The sequence below is a fragment of the Ranitomeya imitator genome, chromosome 10 (assembly GCF_032444005.1).
Source record: "Ranitomeya imitator isolate aRanImi1 chromosome 10, aRanImi1.pri, whole genome shotgun sequence".
NCBI classification, from domain to species: domain Eukaryota; kingdom Metazoa; phylum Chordata; class Amphibia; order Anura; family Dendrobatidae; genus Ranitomeya; species Ranitomeya imitator.
In genome coordinates this window covers 72,298,254-72,317,275 of record NC_091291.1, presented here as the reverse complement: position 1 = coordinate 72,317,275, position 19,022 = coordinate 72,298,254, and the positions used below count along the sequence as shown (strand labels likewise).

Here is a 19,022-nt window from a genome sequence, read left to right as displayed (position 1 = left end):
GGGTTCTGGGCACCAGAACTGGCATCAAAGTGGGCAAACAGTCCATTTTCACAGATTTGAATAAGTAACTGATGTTTTTAAGGGGTTAAATGCTTTTGGGCCACTGATCTGACACTTGAAATACACAGAAAGTGATGCCCTGCATCAAACCCAGGTCCCTCCAGCCTGGCCCAAAAGGGTTCTGGACACCAGAACTGGCATCAAAGTGGGCAAACAGCTCATTTTCACAGATTTGAATAAGTAACTGATGTTTTTAAGGGGTTAAATGCCTTTGGGCCACTGATACCACACTTAAAATTCACAGACAGTGATGCCCTGCATCAAACCCAGGTCCCTCCAGCCTAGCCCAAATGGGTTCTGGGCACCAGAACTGGCATCAAAGTGGGCAAACAACCCACTTTCACAGATTTGAATAAGTAACTGATGTTTTTAAGGGGTTAAATGCATTTGGGCCACTGATCTTACACTTAAAATACACAAATATTTATGCAGTCCAACAAAAGAGAAATAACGAGGGCACTCACCAGTCTTCTTATAGTGCAAAAATCGCTTACTTTATTGACGTGACATCTAAAAATCCAAGGTCGGGTTACCGATGGAGCCGAAGCTCAGGTGAGCAGGAGGGAGTGGAGACGACGGCCGTTTCGCGCTGTGCTTGCGCTTCTACGGGTCAGTGCAGGTGAGAGCAAGACAGCGGAAATATAGCACCGGCCAAGGTACCACCCCCCTCCGCTACCTCCCTCCCACAACACATAAAAACACTCTATAAAAAGCACAACTTAAAATAATACAGACATATCGAATATATCTTAACTCGGAACATATTAAATGACGAAACATGCAGTTTTGTGCACAAATACAAACATGTTAAATAACCCTCTTAACGTATTAATCATATAAAAGAAACAGTGTGACTGCTCAAAGCTTTTACTGAACCTAATCTCATGGTTCTAATATCTCACAGAAATATGGATAAATCTACCCTATCGTTGAATCCCAGGGGGCCCATTGCCTCACAACGCATAATCCACCTAGCCTCAACTCTAAGGAGTAAGTTATTCAAATCGCCCCCTCCAGCTGGTAAAGACACCCTTTCCAGTCCTGCAAAAGTGAGGCAATCTACTTTACTCTCATGTTTTTCCCTTACATGCGAGATCAGGCGCGGTACTCCTTTGCCTGTAGCAATCGATCTGCAATGTTCCCTGAACCGCATGAATAGAGGTCGAACAGTTTTCCCAATGTAGTAATACCTGCAAGGACAAAAAATCACGTAAACTACGTGATCTGTCCTGCATGTAATAAAATTTTTTACTACATGTGTGATGCCCCCCATCCTAATGACCCGGTCTGTTACGCGTTGATTGCAGAATGAACAATGACCACACTTAAAGTTACCATGCGGTGCGGTTTTGGCTAGCCAATTTAGGTTTGGTTTAGACAACCGATTTCTCACTAATTTGTCCCTTAGTCTTACACTTCTCCTGTTTGCTATAAGGGGACCTCTGGCTGCTACAGCTGCCAACTCTTTATCTTGACTTAAAATGTGCCAGTTCCGTTTTATGGCTAGCCTAATCTGGCGGTCCATATTGTTATACGCAAAACAAAAAGTAAACCTCTTTTCTTTTTTACATATTCGTGCCGATGGAACAACCTTATTCTCCATATTTCTTTCCCTCATGATTTCCTCCTGTGCTGAACATAATAGATTTTCTGGGTATCCTCTTTCCCTAAATCTTTGCGCCATTTCTTCTGTTTGTCGCATAAACCCTTTGTCTGTGTTATTAACCCGGCTAACTCGTAAAAATTGGCTGCGCGGCAATGCTAATTTTGTATGGAAAGGATGGAAACTATCAAATCGCATCATGGTATTACCTGCCACTGGTTTGCGGTATAAGGACGTGCAGATTTTACCTCCCTCTATTTCTAACAAAACATCCAGAAATTCTAAACGGTTTCCTCCATAATTTGATGTAAATGACATGTTCATATTATTACTTTCATTTAGAAAAGACACAAAATTTCTGAACATATCCTCTGTACCATCCCAGATCAATATCACATCGTCGATATATCTCTGATAATACTTAATGTACTGCAAAAAATTGTTCTTATTAGTATATACATATTTTTCTTCGAAGAGCCCTAAGAATAAATTTGCAAAAGTACAAGCCACCGGAGTCCCCATCGCAGTCCCCACTTCCTGTACATACCACTCATCTAAAAACATAAACGCATTGTGGGTCAAGATGAAATCTAACGCCTCACAAACGAAATTAACAAAATTCCGACTCCTATTCAAGGTGCACAAAATCTGTCCAATAGCTTCAACTCCAGTTTTTTGCGGGATACGCGTATATAAGCTTTCTACGTCTATGGAAGCCAAAGCGTACCCATCATGCCAATCAAAATCTTGTAAACTGGAGAGAAACGAATTAGTATCTTTAAGATATGCTGGAATATCTCTCAACATGGGGCGTAAAAGCCAATCTATATACTGGGACAGGGGCTCAGTGAGCGACCCTATCCCAGATACGATCGGCCGACCTGGAGGGCATTGGACAGACTTGTGCACCTTCGGAATGTGGTACCAGTGGGGTCTGGTGGGGAACTCCGGTAGCAAGCCTTCCGCTTTTCTTTGAGTTATTACCCCCAATTCTACATACTTTCTTAGGAAAGACCTAAGATCACTTTTATACTTCTGCAAAGGACTCCCCGATAACAATCTGTACACCCGTGTATCACATAACTGTCGTCTGGCTTCGTCGATGTAATATGATCTGGGAAGCAGTACAATCTTTCCTCCTTTATCAGCAGCTCTCACCAGCTGCTTCCCAGATCATATTACATCGACGAAGCCAGACGACAGTTATGTGATACACGGGTGTACAGATTGTTATCGGGGAGTCCTTTGCAGAAGTATAAAAGTGATCTTAGGTCTTTCCTAAGAAAGTATGTAGAATTGGGGGTAATAACTCAAAGAAAAGCGGAAGGCTTGCTACCGGAGTTCCCCACCAGACCCCACTGGTACCACATTCCGAAGGTGCACAAGTCTGTCCAATGCCCTCCAGGTCGGCCGATCGTATCTGGGATAGGGTCGCTCACTGAGCCCCTGTCCCAGTATATAGATTGGCTTTTACGCCCCATGTTGAGAGATATTCCAGCAAATCTTAAAGATACTAATTCGTTTCTCTCCAGTTTACAAGATTTTGATTGGCATGATGGGTACGCTTTGGCTTCCATAGACGTAGAAAGCTTATATACGCGTATCCCGCAAAAAACTGGAGTTGAAGCTATTGGACAGATTTTGTGCACCTTGAATAGGAGTCGGAATTTTGTTAATTTCGTTTGTGAGGCGTTAGATTTCATCTTGACCCACAATGCGTTTATGTTTTTAGATGAGTGGTATGTACAGGAAGTGGGGACTGCGATGGGGACTCCGGTGGCTTGTACTTTTGCAAATTTATTCTTAGGGCTCTTCGAAGAAAAATATGTATATACTAATAAGAACAATTTTTTGCAGTACATTAAGTATTATCAGAGATATATCGACGATGTGATATTGATCTGGGATGGTACAGAGGATATGTTCAGAAATTTTGTGTCTTTTCTAAATGAAAGTAATAATATGAACATGTCATTTACATCAAATTATGGAGGAAACCGTTTAGAATTTCTGGATGTTTTGTTAGAAATAGAGGGAGGTAAAATCTGCACGTCCTTATACCGCAAACCAGTGGCAGGTAATACCATGATGCGATTTGATAGTTTCCATCCTTTCCATACAAAATTAGCATTGCCGCGCAGCCAATTTTTACGAGTTAGCCGGGTTAATAACACAGACAAAGGGTTTATGCGACAAACAGAAGAAATGGCGCAAAGATTTAGGGAAAGAGGATACCCAGAAAATCTATTATGTTCAGCACAGGAGGAAATCATGAGGGAAAGAAATATGGAGAATAAGGTTGTTCCATCGGCACGAATATGTAAAAAAGAAAAGAGGTTTACTTTTTGTTTTGCGTATAACAATATGGACCGCCAGATTAGGCTAGCCATAAAACGGAACTGGCACATTTTAAGTCAAGATAAAGAGTTGGCAGCTGTAGCAGCCAGAGGTCCCCTTATAGCAAACAGGAGAAGTGTAAGACTAAGGGACAAATTAGTGAGAAATCGGTTGTCTAAACCAAACCTAAATTGGCTAGCCAAAACCGCACCGCATGGTAACTTTAAGTGTGGTCATTGTTCATTCTGCAATCAACGCGTAACAGACCGGGTCATTAGGATGGGGGGCATCACACATGTAGTAAAAAATTTTATTACATGCAGGACAGATCACGTAGTTTACGTGATTTTTTGTCCTTGCAGGTATTACTACATTGGGAAAACTGTTCGACCTCTATTCATGCGGTTCAGGGAACATTGCAGATCGATTGCTACAGGCAAAGGAGTACCGCACCTGATCTCGCATGTAAGGGAAAAACATGAGAGTAAAGTAGATTGCCTCACTTTTGCAGGACTGGAAAGGGTGTCTTTACCAGCTGGAGGGGGCGATTTGAATAACTTACTCCTTAGAGTTGAGGCTAGGTGGATTATGCGTTGTGAGGCAATGGGCCCCCTGGGATTCAACGATAGGGTAGATTTATCCATATTTCTGTGAGATATTAGAACCATGAGATTAGGTTCAGTAAAAGCTTTGAGCAATCACACTGTTTCTTTTATATGATTAATACGTTAAGAGGGTTATTTAACATGTTTGTATTTGTGCACAAAACTGCATGTTTCGTCATTTAATATGTTCCGAGTTAAGATATATTCGATATGTCTGTATTATTTTAAGTTGTGCTTTTTATAGAGTGTTTTTATGTGTTGTGGGAGGGAGGTAGCGGAGGGGGGTGGTACCTTGGCCGATGCTATATTTCCGCTGTCTTGCTCTCACCTGCACTGACCCGTAGAAGCGCAAGCACAGCGCGAAACGGCCGTCGTCTCCACTCCCTCCTGCTCACCTGAGCTTCGGCTCCATCGGTAACCCGACCTTGGATTTTTAGATGTCACATCAAAAAAGTAAGCGATTTTTGCACTATAAGAAGACTGGTGAGTGCCCTCGTTATTTCTCTTTTGTTGGACTGTATAGTTGGACTTGTTTCATATACGAGGAGCACCCGAGGTGTGCAATGTGGCAGCAAAGGTTAACCCATTTAAGCACTGGAGTGTGAATTTACCACTTGGCTTGTGACCGTTCTTTTTGAAGGCAGTGCCGCCCCATTTACCCTTTTTATAGAGACAAATATTTATGCCCTGCATCAAATCCAGGCCCCTCCAGCCTGGCCCAAATGGGTTCTGGGCATCAGAACTGGCATCAAAGTGGGCAAACTGTTGTGAATTTGGTTGTCGGGCTCCCTCCTGTGGTCGTGAATGGTACTTCGGCTGGTTCTGTCCATGGACTTCCTCTGGTGGGTGTTTCTGAGTTTCACAGGTGACGAGGTTAATTCGTTAGCTGCTGCTCTATTTAACTCCACTTAGATCTTTGCTCCATGCCACCTGTCAATGTTCCAGTATTGGTCTAGTTCACTCCTGGATCGTTCTTGTGACCTGTCTTCCCATCAGAAGCTAAGTTCCAGCTTGTATTTCTTTGGTTTGCTATTGTTCTGTTCAGCTTGCTATTTAATTTGTTGTCTTGCTTGCTGGAAGCTCTGGGACGCAGAGGGAGCGCCTCCGCACCGTGAGTCGGTGCGGAGGGTCTTTTTGCGCCCTCTGCGTGGTCTTTTTGTAGGTTTTTGTGCTGATCGCAAAGTAACCTTTCCTATCCTCGGTCTGTTCAGTAAGTCGGGCCTCACTTTGCTAAATCTATTTCATCTCTGTGTTTGTATTTTCATCTTTACTCACAGTCATTTTATGTGGGTGGCTGCCTTTTCCTTTGGGGAATTTCTCTGAGGCAAGGTAGGCTTTATTTTTCTATCTTCAGGGCTAGCTAGTTTCTTAGGCTGTGCCGAGTTGCATAGGGAGCGTTAGGCGCAATCCACGGCTATTTCTAGTGTGTTTTGATAGGTTTAGGGATTGCGGTCAGCAGAGTTCCCACGTCCCAGAGCTCGTCCTTATTATCAGTAACTATCAGGTCATTCCGTGTGCTCTTAACCACCAGGTCCATTATTGTCCTGACCACCAGGTCATAACAGTACAGGTGGCCCAAAGTACTAATGCATCTCAATAGAGGGATAAGAGAAGTTCTGAGACCATTTTTTTTTCTTTGCAGTGTGTTTTGTCTCTATTTTCCCCTTTACCTCTGGGTGGTTCAGGACACTGGTGTAAACATGGACATTCAAGGTCTGTCCTCTTGGATGGATAATCTCACTACAAGGATACAAAAAATTCAAGATTTTGTGGTTCAGAATCCGATGTCAGAGCCTAGGATTCCAATTCCTGATTTGTTTTTTGGTGATAGATCTAAGTTCTTAAATTTCAAAAATAATTGTAAATTGTTTCTTGCCTTGAAACCTCGCTCCTCAGGTGACCCTGTTCAACAAGTAAAGATCATTATTTCTTTGTTACGTGGTGACCCTCAAGACTGGGCATTTTCCCTTGCGCCAGGAGATCCGGCATTGCGTGATGTTGATGCGTTTTTCCTGGCGCTTTGATTGCTTTATGACGAACCTAATTCAGTGGATCAGGCAGAGAAAATCTTGCTGGCTCTGTGTCAGGGTCAGGATGAAGCGGAGATATATTGTCAGAAGTTTAGAAAGTGGTCTGTGCTCACTCAGTGGAATGAATGTGCCCTGGCAGCAATCTTCAGAAAGGGTCTCTCTGAAGCCCTTAAGGATGTCATGGTGGGGTTTCCCATGCCTGCTGGTCTGAATGAGTCTATGTCCTTGGCCATTCAGATCGATCGACGCTTGCGTGAGCGTAAAGCTGTGCACCATTTGGCGGTACTATCTGAGCATGGGCCTGAGCCTATGCAATGTGATAGGACTTTGACCAGAGCTGAACGGCAAGAACACAGACGTCGGAATGGGCTATGTTTTTACTGTGGTGATTCCACTCATGCTATCTCCGATTGTCCTAAGCGCACTAAGCGGTTCGCTAGGTCTGCCACCATTGGTACGGTACAGTCTAAATTTCTATTGTCTGTTACTCTGATTTGCTCTTTGTCATCCTATTCTGTTATGGCATTTGTGGATTCAGGCGCTGCCCTGAATTTGATGGACTTGGAGTATGCTAGGCGCTGTGGTTTTTTCTTGGAGCCCTTGCAGTATCCTATTCCATTGAGAGGAATTGATGCTACGCCTTTGGCCAAGAATAAGCCTCAGTACTGGACCCAATTGACCGTGTGCATGGCTCCTGCACATCAGGAGGATATCCGCTTTCTGGTGTTGCATAATCTGCATGATGTGGTCGTTTTGGGGTTGCCATGGCTACAGGTTCATAATCCAGTATTGGACTGGAAATCTATGTCTGTGTCCAGCTGGGGTTGCCAGGGGGTACTTGGTGATGTTCCATTTTTGTCTATTTCGTCTTCCACTCCTTCTGAAGTTCCAGAGTTTTTGTCGGATTATCGGGATGTATTTGATGAGCCCAAAGCCAGTGCCCTACCTGCTCATAGGGATTGCGATTGTGCAATTAATTTGATTCCTGGTAGTAAGTTTCCTAAGGGCCGATTGTTCAATTTATGTAAGTATTCGGACAGAAATCCGAGAGTGGACCCTCTGGGTCGTGACTCTAGAGCCCCCGGGGTCGAGCGGACCAGATGGAATCACCCCCTATACAGGGAGTGTTAGGAGCAGGACCTCGGGGGAATGGAGACACAACAGCTAGAGCCAAAGGGACGACCCAAAATAAAGAAGGGAACCACAGGCTATAAGGATGGCAGGGAATAATAGGAAAACAAGACTTAACTGAAAGAATGTCTGGAACATGGAACGGCAGGACTCAGCAGGAACACGGACCGGCAGGATACAACAGGAACACGGACTGGCGGGATACAGCAGGAACACGGACAGGCAGGATACAGCAGGAACACGGGCTGGCAGGACACAGCAGGAACACGGACTGGCAGGATACAGCAGGAACACGGACTGGCAGAGTACAGCAGGAACACGGACAGGCAGGATACAGCAGGAACACGGACTGGCAGAATACAGCAGGAACACGGACTGGCGGGATACAGCAGGAACACGGACAGGCAGGATACAGCAGGAACACGGGCTGGCAGGACACAGCAGGAACACGGACTGGCAGGATACAGAGACAAAGCAAGGACTGGGCTGAGAAAAGACACTGGTACAGGGGAGCCTAGGGCATAGGGACACTGACGGCAGACAGTGCACCTACAAAGCAAAGGCGTCTTACCTAGGAAGACGCCGGGAAGAAATACCCGATGGGCGCCGCCATGTTGGGGCGGAGCCGCCGGGTCGCGACCTCCCAGAAGGCTCAGCGACGGGGGAGACGCGACCGCGCATGCGCGAAGAGACCAGACGCCGAGAGCCGGCGAAGGAGGAGGCAGAGCGGCGCGGGACAGGATCGTGAGCGCGCCGAGGGATGGGAGAAGCCGGGTAAGTATGTGCGGGCGTGACAGTACCCCCCTCCTTAGTCCCCCTCCTTTTAAGGCTAGAAAGGAATCTTTTCATGATAAGGGGAGCGTTGATGTTCTCTCGGGGCTCCCAGGACCTCTCCTCAGGGCCAAATCCCTCCCAATCAATCAAAAAATAAGTTTTACCCCTAACTACTTTTTTGGCAAGAATATCTTTAACATTAAAGATTCCATCAGAAGTTCAGAGCTGAGGAGAGGAAGAGGTAGCGGAGTGAAAACAATTAAAGACTGCGGGTTTAAGAAGAGACACATGGAAGGCATTGGGGATGCGCAAAGAGGCAGGTAGCTTCAACTTATAAGAGACATCATTAATGCGACTCAAGATAGGAAAAGGACCAATGTAGCGAGGACCCAGTTTGTAAGAGGGAATTTTAAGCTTGATATAGCGAGAGGAGAGCCAAACTTTATCACCCGGAGAATATGGCGGAGCATCCAAACGCTTCTTGTCAGCAAACCTTTTCATATTAAGGCTAGCTTTCTCAAGAGCCACTTTGGTCTCATTCCAAATCGTAGAGAATTCCCGGGACAAGAAATCCGCTGCCGGTACCCCCGAGGAAAGAGAAACAGGAAGAGGAATGTTCGGATGTTGACCATAGACTACGAAAAAGGGAGATTTGGAGGAAGACTCGCTGGGAAGATTGTTGTAAGAGAATTCAGCCCAAGGGAGAAGAGAGACCCAGTCATCTTGGTGTGCATTGGTGAAGTGTCGCAGATATGTAGTCAGAACTTGATTAACTCGCTCCACTTGTCCGTTGGACTGAGGGTGATAGGCGGAAGAGAAGTCCAAGTTAACCTTTAATAGACTGCAGAGAGCTCTCCAAAAACGTGAGGTAAATTGTACTCCACGGTCTGAGACAATATGATGTGGAAAACCATGAAGACGGAAGACTTGGTGTAAAAAGATCTTTGCCAACTCAGGAGCGGAAGGCAGACCAGGCAAAGCGATGAAGTGAGCCATTTTAGAGAACCGATCTACAACAACCAAGATGACAGAGCAATTCAAGGAAGAAGGTAGATCAGTGATGAAGTCCATAGCGATATGACTCCATGGAACGGAAGGCACAGGCAGAGGATGCAGGAGACCGGAGGGAAGCTGCCTAGGGACTTTATTTTTAGCACAAGAAGGACAAGAAGCGATGAATTTGGTGACGTCTTGACGGAGAGATGGCCACCAGTAGTGCCGAGAGATAAGAGACAGTGTCTTCTTGACTCCTACATGTCCTGCAATTTTGGAGGAGTGACCCCAACGTAAAACTCTCTCCTTGTCTTGATTAGCCACAAGAGTCTTGCCAGGAGGAGTAGGAATCACTCTTAGAGGAGCAAGAGTGACGATCCTCGCAGGATCAATGATGTGAGCCGGAGAATCCTCCATGTCCTGAGGTTGAAAGGATCTCGAAAGAGCATCTGCTTTGACATTCTTATTTCCAGGTCGGAAATGAAGTTCAAACTCAAATCGTCCGAAGAATAAAGACCATCTGGATTGTCGTGGATTTAGTCTTTGGGCAGACTGAATATAGGCCAGATTCTTGTGGTCAGTGTAAATGATGAATGGATGAAGAGACCCTTCAAGAAGATAACGCCATTCTTCCAAGGCTAGCTTGATAGCCAATAGCTCCTTATCCCCTATAGAGTAGTTACGCTCAGGAGCGGAAAAAGTTTTAGAAAAGAAACCACAGGTCACCAAACGTCCGGACGAAGATCTTTGCAAAAGTACTGCTCCAGCTCCAATAGAAGATGCGTCGACCTCAAGGACAAACGGTCTATTAGCATCAGGACGATAAAGCACAGGGGCCGTAGCGAAACTTTGTTTAAGGGACAAAAAAGACTCTTCAGCCTCAGGGGTCCAAAGGCTGGAATTGACTCCCTTGCGAACTAGGGCAGAGATAGGCTTGGTCATGGAAGAAAAATCAGGAATAAATTGTCTATAGTAGTTGGCAAAGCCAAGAAAACGTTGGATTGCTTTTGTTCCAAGAGGACGAGGCCAATTCAGGACAGCAGAAACCTTCTCTGGATCCATCTCTAAGCCAGATCTTGAGACAATATACCCAAGGAAGGGAAGAGAGGACTGTTCAAAGACGCACTTTTCAATCTTAGCGAACAGATGATTCTCTCTTAGCCTTTGCAGGACTCGGCGGACATCTCGCCTGTGAGTGGAGAGATCCGGAGAGAAGATGAGGATGTCGTCAAGGTAAACCACGACTGAGGAGTAGAGAAGATCCCGAAATACATCGTTCACAAATTCCTGGAAAACCGCGGGGGCGTTGCAGAGACCAAACGGCATAACCAAGTATTCGTAGTGACCGTCACGAGTATTGAAGGCGGTCTTCCACTCATCGCCTGCACGAATACGAACCAGATTGTATGCGCCACGTAGATCTAATTTGGTAAAGATTTGCGCACCCCGAAGACGGTCGAAGAGTTCCGGAATGAGTGGCAGAGGATATTTGTTCTTCACCGTGATGTTGTTTAGGCCTCGATAATCAATACAGGGACGGAGGGAACCGTCTTTCTTCTTCACGAAAAAAAACCCTGCTCCGGCCGGAGAAGAAGACTTGCGGATGAAACCTTTAGCAAGATTTTCTTGAATGTACTCAGACATAGCTTGAGTCTCAGCAGGAGAGAGAGGATAGATTCTGCCCCTGGGCGGGTTAGTTCCAGGCACGAGATCTATGGGACAATCATAGAGACGGTGAGGCGGAAGCTCCTCAGCCTCCTTCTTGTTGAAGACATCAGAAAAAGCGCTGTAGACAGAGGGTAAGGCGGGAAAGGAAGAAGAAGGAGAAGAATTAGAGGAATATCCCACAGGACGCACCGGCAGCAGACAACGTTCCCGACAAAGCTCACCCCAGCGCAAGATATTACCATTGCGCCAATCTAAAATGGGCTCGTGGCTCCGTAACCAAGGAAGACCTAAGAGCATAGGATGAGACAGACCCGCTAAAACATAAAATGCAATTCTCTCCTTGTGCAGAGCCCCAACCTGAAGTTCCACCTCAAGTGTCACTTGAGTAATGGTCTCCTGTAAAGGTTTACCATCCACAGATGCTAGAATCACAGGAGCCTCTAAGGTTCTGACTGGAACGGAGAATTTCAAAACCTCTTCCAACCTAATAAAATTCCCTGCAGCGCCCGAATCCACATACGCATCCAGAGAAACGCCCTTGCCCGCAATATGCAAAAGAACGGACAAAGTAAGGGGTTGAGAGGAATCACACACACCTAGGGAGGCCTCTCTTACCTGACCTAGGCGGAGGAGTTTTCCGGACGTTCAGGGCAAGAGCGCAATAAATGAGCAGCACTTCCGCAGTAAAAACATAACCCCTGAGTGCGCCTCTCTTTACGACGTTGTTCGGACATTTTAAGACGGTCCACTTGCATAGGTTCCGGTGCGGACGCCTGAGAGGAGGTTCTAGGCTGTGGACTGAGTGGCTTACGGGTGGCAGAAGAAGGACGAAGAGACCTCCGCTCGCGAGCGCGTTCTTGGAACCGAAGGTCAATACGGGTCGCTAAGGAAATTAATTCCTCCAAAACCGTAGGGGTGTCCCGACCAGCTAAATCATCCTTTATGCGCCCAGAGAAACCCCGCCAGAAAGCACCCACCAACGCCTCATTGTTCCAGCCCAAGTCAGAGGAGAGGGTGCGGAACTGAATAGCGTACTGGCCTACGGATAACGATCCCTGATGGAGAGAGAATAGGGCTTCAGTTGTAGAGGCCAGTCGTCCAGGTTCGTCAAAGACAAGACGGAAAGTCTCCAAAAATTCAGACAACCGGGAGACTAGGGGATCGTCTCGCTCCCAGAGTGGATTAACCCATGCCAAGGCGTCACCCTCTAGATGGGAAATCAAAAACGCAACTTTGGACCGATCCGTCGGGTAATGCTGGGGCAGAAGCTCAAAGTGAAGACAACATTGGTTTAGAAATCCTCGGCAGGACTTAGGATCCCCATTGTACCGAGGCGGTTTAGCCAAGCGGGGTGGAGGGTGGGAAGCAGGAGCAGATGTAGAAGCGGCTGTCTGGATGGAAAGCAGCCGATCGTCAATAGAAGACATATAACTAAGTATATGGGCCTGGGTGTCACGCTGCTGAGCTAACTCTTGCTGTAAGCCAATGAGTGCCAGGATCGGAGGACTGGAGCGTGGACAAACGAGAATCCATAGCCTTCATAAAGGACATCATACGGGACTGATTCTCCCGCAAAAAGAGTAGCTCTTTTTGCGTAGCAGAGGCCCCAGCGGGGTCCATGGCCTTTGCTTCCTGTAAGTATTCAGACAGAAATCCGAGAGTGGACCCTCTGGGTCGTGACTCTAGAGCCCCCGGGGTCGAGCGGACCAGATGGAATCACCCCCTATACAGGGAGTGTTAGGAGCAGGACCTCGGGGGAATGGAGACACAACAGCTAGAGCCAAAGGGACGACCCAAAATAAAGAAGGAAACCACAGGCTATAAGGATGGCAGGGAATAATAGGAAAACAAGACTTAACTGAAAGAATGTCTGGAACACGGAACGGCAGGACTCAGCAGGAACACGGACCGGCAGGATACAACAGGAACACGGACTGGCGGGATACAGCAGGAACACGGACAGGCAGGATACAGCAGGAACACGGGCTGGCAGGACACAGCAGGAACACGGACTGGCAGGATACAGCAGGAACACGGACTGGCAGAATACAGCAGGAACACGGACAGGCAGGATACAGCAGGAACACGGACTGGCAGAATACAGCAGGAACACGGACTGGCAGAATACAGCAGGAACACGGACTGGCAGAATACAGCAGGAACACGGACAGGCAGGATACAGCAGGAACACGGGCTGGCAGGACACAGCAGGAACACGGACTGGCAGGATACAGAGACAAAGCAAGGACTGGGCTGAGAAAAGACACTGGTACAGGGGAGCCTAGGGCATAGGGACACTGACGGCAGACAGTGCACCTACAAAGCAAAGGCGTCTTACCTAGGAAGACGCCGGGAAGAAATACCCGATGGGCGCCGCCATGTTGGGGCGGAGCCACCGGGTCGCGACCTCCCAGAAGGCTCAGCGACAGGGGAGACGCAACCGCGCATGCGCGAAGAGACCAGACGCCGAGAGCCGGCGAAGGAGGAGGAAGAGCGGCGCGGGACAGGATCGTGAGCGCGCCGAGGGATGGGAGATGCCGGGTAAGTATGTGCGGGCGTGACAATTTATCTGTGCCAGAACACGCCGCTATGCGGAGTTATATAAAGGAATCCTTGGGGAAAGGCCATATTCACCTGTCGTCATCACCGTTAGGAGCAGGGTTCTTTTTTGTGGCCAAGAAGGATGGTTCTTTGAGACCTTGTATTGATTACCGCCTTCTTAATAAAATTACTGTCAAATTTCAGTATCCTTTGCCGTTGCTGTCTGATTTGTTTGCTCGTATTAAAGGGGCTAGTTGGTTCACCAAGATAGATCTTCGAGGGGCGTCTAATCTTGTGCGTATTAAACAAGGCGATGAATGGAAAACAGCATTTAATACGCCCGAGGGCCATTTTGAGTACCTGGTTATGCCATTCGGGCTTTCCAATGCTCCATCAGTAATTCAGTCCTTTATGCATGACATCTTCCGAGAGTACCTGGATAAATTCCTGATTGTGTATTTGGATGATATTTTGGTCTTTTCGGATGATTGGGAGTCTCATGTGAAGCAGGTCAGAATGGTGTTCCAGGTCCTTCGTGCGAATTCCTTGTTTGTGAAGGGGTCAAAGTGTCTCTTTGGAGTTCAGAAGGTTTCATTTTTGGGGTTCATTTTTTCCCCTTCTACTATCGAGATGGACCCTGTTAAAATCCAGGCCATTTACGATTAGACTCAGCCGACATCTGTGAAGAGCCTGCAAAAGTTCCTGGGCTTTGCTAATTTTTATCGGCGCTTCATCGCTAATTTTTCTACTGTTGCTAAACCGTTGACTGATTTGACCAAGAAGGGTGCTGATGTGGTCAATTGGTCTTCTGCGGCTGTAGAGGCTTTTCGGGAGTTGAAGCGTCGTTTTTCTTCTGCCCCTGTGTTGTGCCAGCCAGATGTTTCGCTTCCGTTTCAGGTTGAGGTTGATGCTTCTGAGATTGGAGCAGGGGCTGTTTTGTCGCAGAGAAGTTCTGATGGCTCGGTGATGAAGCCATGTGCTTTCTTTTCTAGAAAGTTTTCGCCTGCTGAGCGTAACTATGATGTTGGTAATCGTGAATTGTTGGCCATGAAGTGGGCATTCGAGGAGTGGCGTCATTGGCTGGAAGGAGCCAAGCATCGCGTGGTGGTCTTGACAGATCACAAGAATTTGACTTATCTTGAGTCTGCCAAACGGTTGAATCCGAGACAGGCTCGATGGTCGTTATTTTTCTCCCATTTTGATTTTGTGGTTTCGTACCTTCCGGGCTCTAAGAATGTGAAAGCTGATGCCCTGTCAAGGAGCTTTGTGCCTGACTCTCCGGGTGTTCCTGAGCCGGCGGGTATTCTCAAAGAGGGGGTAATTTTGTATGCCATCTCCCCTGATTTGCGGCGGGTGCTGCAAAAATTTCAGGCTGATAGACCTGACCGTTGCCCAGCGGAGAAACTGTTTGTCCCTGATAGATGGACTAGTAGAGTTATCTCTGAGATTCATTGTTCAGTGTTGGCTGGGCATCCTGGAATCTTTGGTACCAGAGATTTGGTGGCTAGATCCTTTTGGTGGCCGTCTTTGTCGCGGGATGTGCGTTCTTTTGTGCAGTCCTGTGGGACTTGTGCTCGGGCTAAGCCCTGCTGTTCTCGTGCCAGTGGGTTGCTTTTGCCCTTGCCGGTCCCGAAGAGGCCCTGGACGCATATTTCTATGGATTTTATTTCAGATCTCCCCGTCTCTCAAAAGATGTCGGTCATTTGGGTGGTTTGTGATCGCTTTTCTAAGATGGTCCATTTGGTACCTTTGTCTAAATTGCCTTCCTCCTCTGATTTGGTGCCATTATTTTTCCAGCATGTGGTTCGTTTACATGGTATCCCGGAGAACATCGTTTCTGACAGAGGTTCCCAGTTTGTTTCAAGGTTTTGGCGATCCTTTTGTGCTAGGATGGGCATTGATTTTTCTTTTTCCTCGGCTTTCCATCCTCAGACAAATGGCCAAACCGAACGAACTAATCAAACTTTGGAAACATATCTGAGATGCTTTGTTTCTGCTGATCAGGATGATTGGGTGTCCTTTTTGCCGTTGGCTGAGTTCGCCCTTAATAATCGGGCCAGCTCGGCTACTTTGGTTTCGCCGTTTTTCTGCAATTCTGGTTTCCATCCTCGTTTCTCTTCAGGGCAGGTTGAGTCTTCAGACTGTCCGGGTGTAGATACTGTGGTGGATAGGTTGCAGCAGATTTGGACTCATGTGGTGGACAATTTGACATTGTCCCAGGAGAAGGCTCAACGTTTCGCTAACCGCCAGCGCTGTGTGGGTCCCCGACTTCGTGTTGGGGATTTGGTTTGGTTGTCGTCTCGTTATGTTCTTATGAAGGTTTCCTCTCCTAAGTTTAAGCCTCGTTTCATTGGTCCGTATAAGATTTCTGAGGTTATCAATCCTGTGTCATTTCGTTTGGCCCTTCCTGCTTCTTTTGCCATCCATAATGTGTTCCATAGGTCGTTATTGTGGAGATATGTGGCGCCTGTGGTTCCATCCGTTGATCCTCCTGCCCCGGTGTTAGTTGAGGGGGAGTTGGAGTATGTGGTGGAGAAGATTTTGGATTCTCGTGTTTCGAGACGGAAACTCCAGTACCTGATGTTCATGCTGCCGATCTGGTTCGTGCCTTTCATTTGGCTCATCCTGGTCGGCCTGGGGGCTCTGGTGAGGGTTCGGTGACCCCTCCTCAAGGGGGGGGGGTACTGTTGTGAATTCGGTTGTCGGGCTCCCTCCTGTGGTCGTGAATGGTACTTCGGCTGGTTCTGTCCATGGACTTCCTCTGGTGGGTGTTTCTGAGTTTCACAGGTGACGAGGTTAATTCGTTAGCTGCTGCTCTATTTAACTCCACTTAGATCTTTGCTCCATGCCACCTGACAATGTTCCAGTATTGGTCTAGTTCACTCCTGGATCGTTCTTGTGACCTGTCTTCCCATCAGAAGCTAAGTTCCAGCTTGTATTTCTTTGGTTTGCTATTTTTCTGTCCAGCTTGCTATTTAATTTGTTGTCTTGCTTGCTGGAAGCTCTGGGACGCAGAGGGAGCGCCTCCGCACCGTGAGTCGGTGCGGAGGGTCTTTTTGCGCCCTCTGCGTGGTCTTTTTGTAGGTTTTTGTGCTGATCGCAAAGTAACCTTTCCTATCCTCGGTCTGTTCAGTAAGTCGGGCCTCACTTTGCTAAATCTATTTCCTCTCTGTTTGTATTTTCATCTTTACTCACAGTCATTATATGTGGGTGGCTGCCTTTTCCTTTGGGGAATTTCTCTGAGGCAAGGTAGGCTTTATTATTCTATCTTCAGGGCTAGCTAGTTTCTTAGGCTGTGCCGAGTTGCATAGGGAGCGTTAGGCGCAATCCACGGCTATTTCTAGTGTGTTTTGATAGGTTTAGGGATTGCGGTCAGCAGAGTTCCCACGTCACAGAGCTCGTTCTTATTATCAGTAACTATCAGGTCATTCCGTGTGCTCTTAACCACCAAGTCCATTATTGTCCTGACCACCAGGTCATAACAGCAAACAGACCATTTTCACAGATTTGAATAAGTAACTGATGTTTTTAAGGGGTTAAATGCCTTTGGGCCACTGATACGACACTTAAAATACACAGATAGTGATGCCATGCATCAAACAAAAGTCCCTTCAGCCTGGCCCAAATGGGTTCTGGGCACCAAAACTGGCATCAAAGTGGGCAAACAGCTCATTTTCACAGATTTGAATAAGTAACTGATGTTTTTAAAGGGTTAAATGCCTTTGGGCCACTGATCTGAAGCCTAAAATACACAGAAAGCGATGCCCTGCATCAAACCCAGGTCCATTCAGCCTGGTCCAAATGGGTTTTGGGCACCAGAACTGGCATCAAAGTGGGCAAACAGCCCATTTTCACAGATTTGAATAAGTAACTGATGTTTTTAAGGGGTTAAATGCCTTTGGGCCACTGATACGACACCTAAAATACATAGAAAGTGATGCCCTGCATCAAACCTAGGTCCCGTCAACCTGGCCCAAATGGGTTCTGGGCACCAGAACTGGCATCAAAGTGGGCAAACAGCCCATTTTCACAGATTTGAATAAGTAACTGATGTTTTCAAGGGGTTAAATGCCTTTGGGCCACTGATCTGACACTTGAAATACACAGAAAGTGATGCCCTGCATCAAACCCAGGTCCCTTCAGCCTGGCCCAAATGGATTCTGGGCACCAGAACTGGCATCAAAGTGGGCAAACAGACCATTTTCACAGATTTGAATAAGTAACTGATGTTTTTAAGGGGTTAAATGCCTTTGGGCCACTGATACGACACTTAAAATACAGATAGTGATGTTGTGCTGGAAGGACCTGGGTTTGATGCATAGCATCACTGTCTGTGAATTTTAAGTGTCGTATCAGTGGCCCAAAGGCATTTAACCCCTTAAAAATATCACTTATTCAAATCTGTGAAAATGGGCTGTTTGCCCACTTTGATGCCAGTTCTGGTGCCCAGAACCCATTTGGGCCAGGCTGAAGGGACCTGGGATTGATGCAGGGCATCACTGTTTGTGTATATTCAGTGTCAGATCAGTGGCCCAAAGGCATTTAACCCCTTAAAAACATCAGTTACTTATTCAAATCTGAGAAAATGGGCTGTTTGCCACTTTGATGCCAGTTCTGGTGCCCAGAACCCATTTGGGCCAGGCAGATGGGACCTGGGTTTGATGCAGGGCATCAATATCTGTGTAGTTTACGTGTCAGATCAGTGGCCCAAAGGCATTTAACCCCTTAAAAACATCAGTTACTTATTAAAATGGCAATAATTGACTGTCTGCCCACTTTGATGCCAGTTCTGGTGCCCAGAACCCATTTGGGCCAGGCTGGAAATAACTGGTTTTGATTTGGAGCGCCCTGTTCTATATGTTTGCAGTGTGAGATCAGTGGCCCAAAGTCATGTAACCCGTTCTTCAGCGCTCTTTGGTGCCCACTTTGATGCCCATTTTTGTGCCAGTTTTATTATTTTTTTAGCTGTTTTTAAGCGTATTCACATTAGGGCTCCTCGCTGCATTGTATGTTATTATTGTGATGATTATTTTTAGTTGTTAACCCTATAAAAAACAGAAAAGAAAAAATTGCCGAATAAGAAACTGACGAATAAGAAACCAACTTCAGCTTCGTCCTAGCCTGTGTCTTACGTTCTTCCTCCGTTCTGCCGCCGTGTACGGACTGTGCCCGGTCTCCGCTCCTCCCGCAGGGACACATCAGCTTACTGGCAGCAGGAAGGGCAGATCCCATGACAAAGATGTCAGCGGCCGCCTCCTCCCTCGGAAGTGCCCGCCGTCT

At 46.9% G+C, this 19,022-nt stretch overlaps 1 protein-coding gene across 3 annotated transcripts in view; it reads right to left on the bottom strand.

Annotated features, from left to right (window-relative positions):
- The window catches only part of IFT46 (intraflagellar transport 46), a 104,388-nt gene extending 85,368 nt beyond the window's left edge, over positions 1-19,020 (bottom strand). The window contains exon 1 of one of the 3 annotated variants that reach the window (XM_069742767.1): positions 18,875-19,020. In XM_069742767.1, the coding sequence (XP_069598868.1) occupies positions 18,875-18,974 (100 nt within the window). In that variant the 5' untranslated portion in view covers positions 18,975-19,020. The remainder of the gene's footprint in view (positions 1-18,874) is intronic. The other 2 variants (XM_069742768.1, XM_069742765.1) reach the window with 2 other exon arrangements.
- Positions 19,021-19,022: the final 2 nt, after the last annotated feature.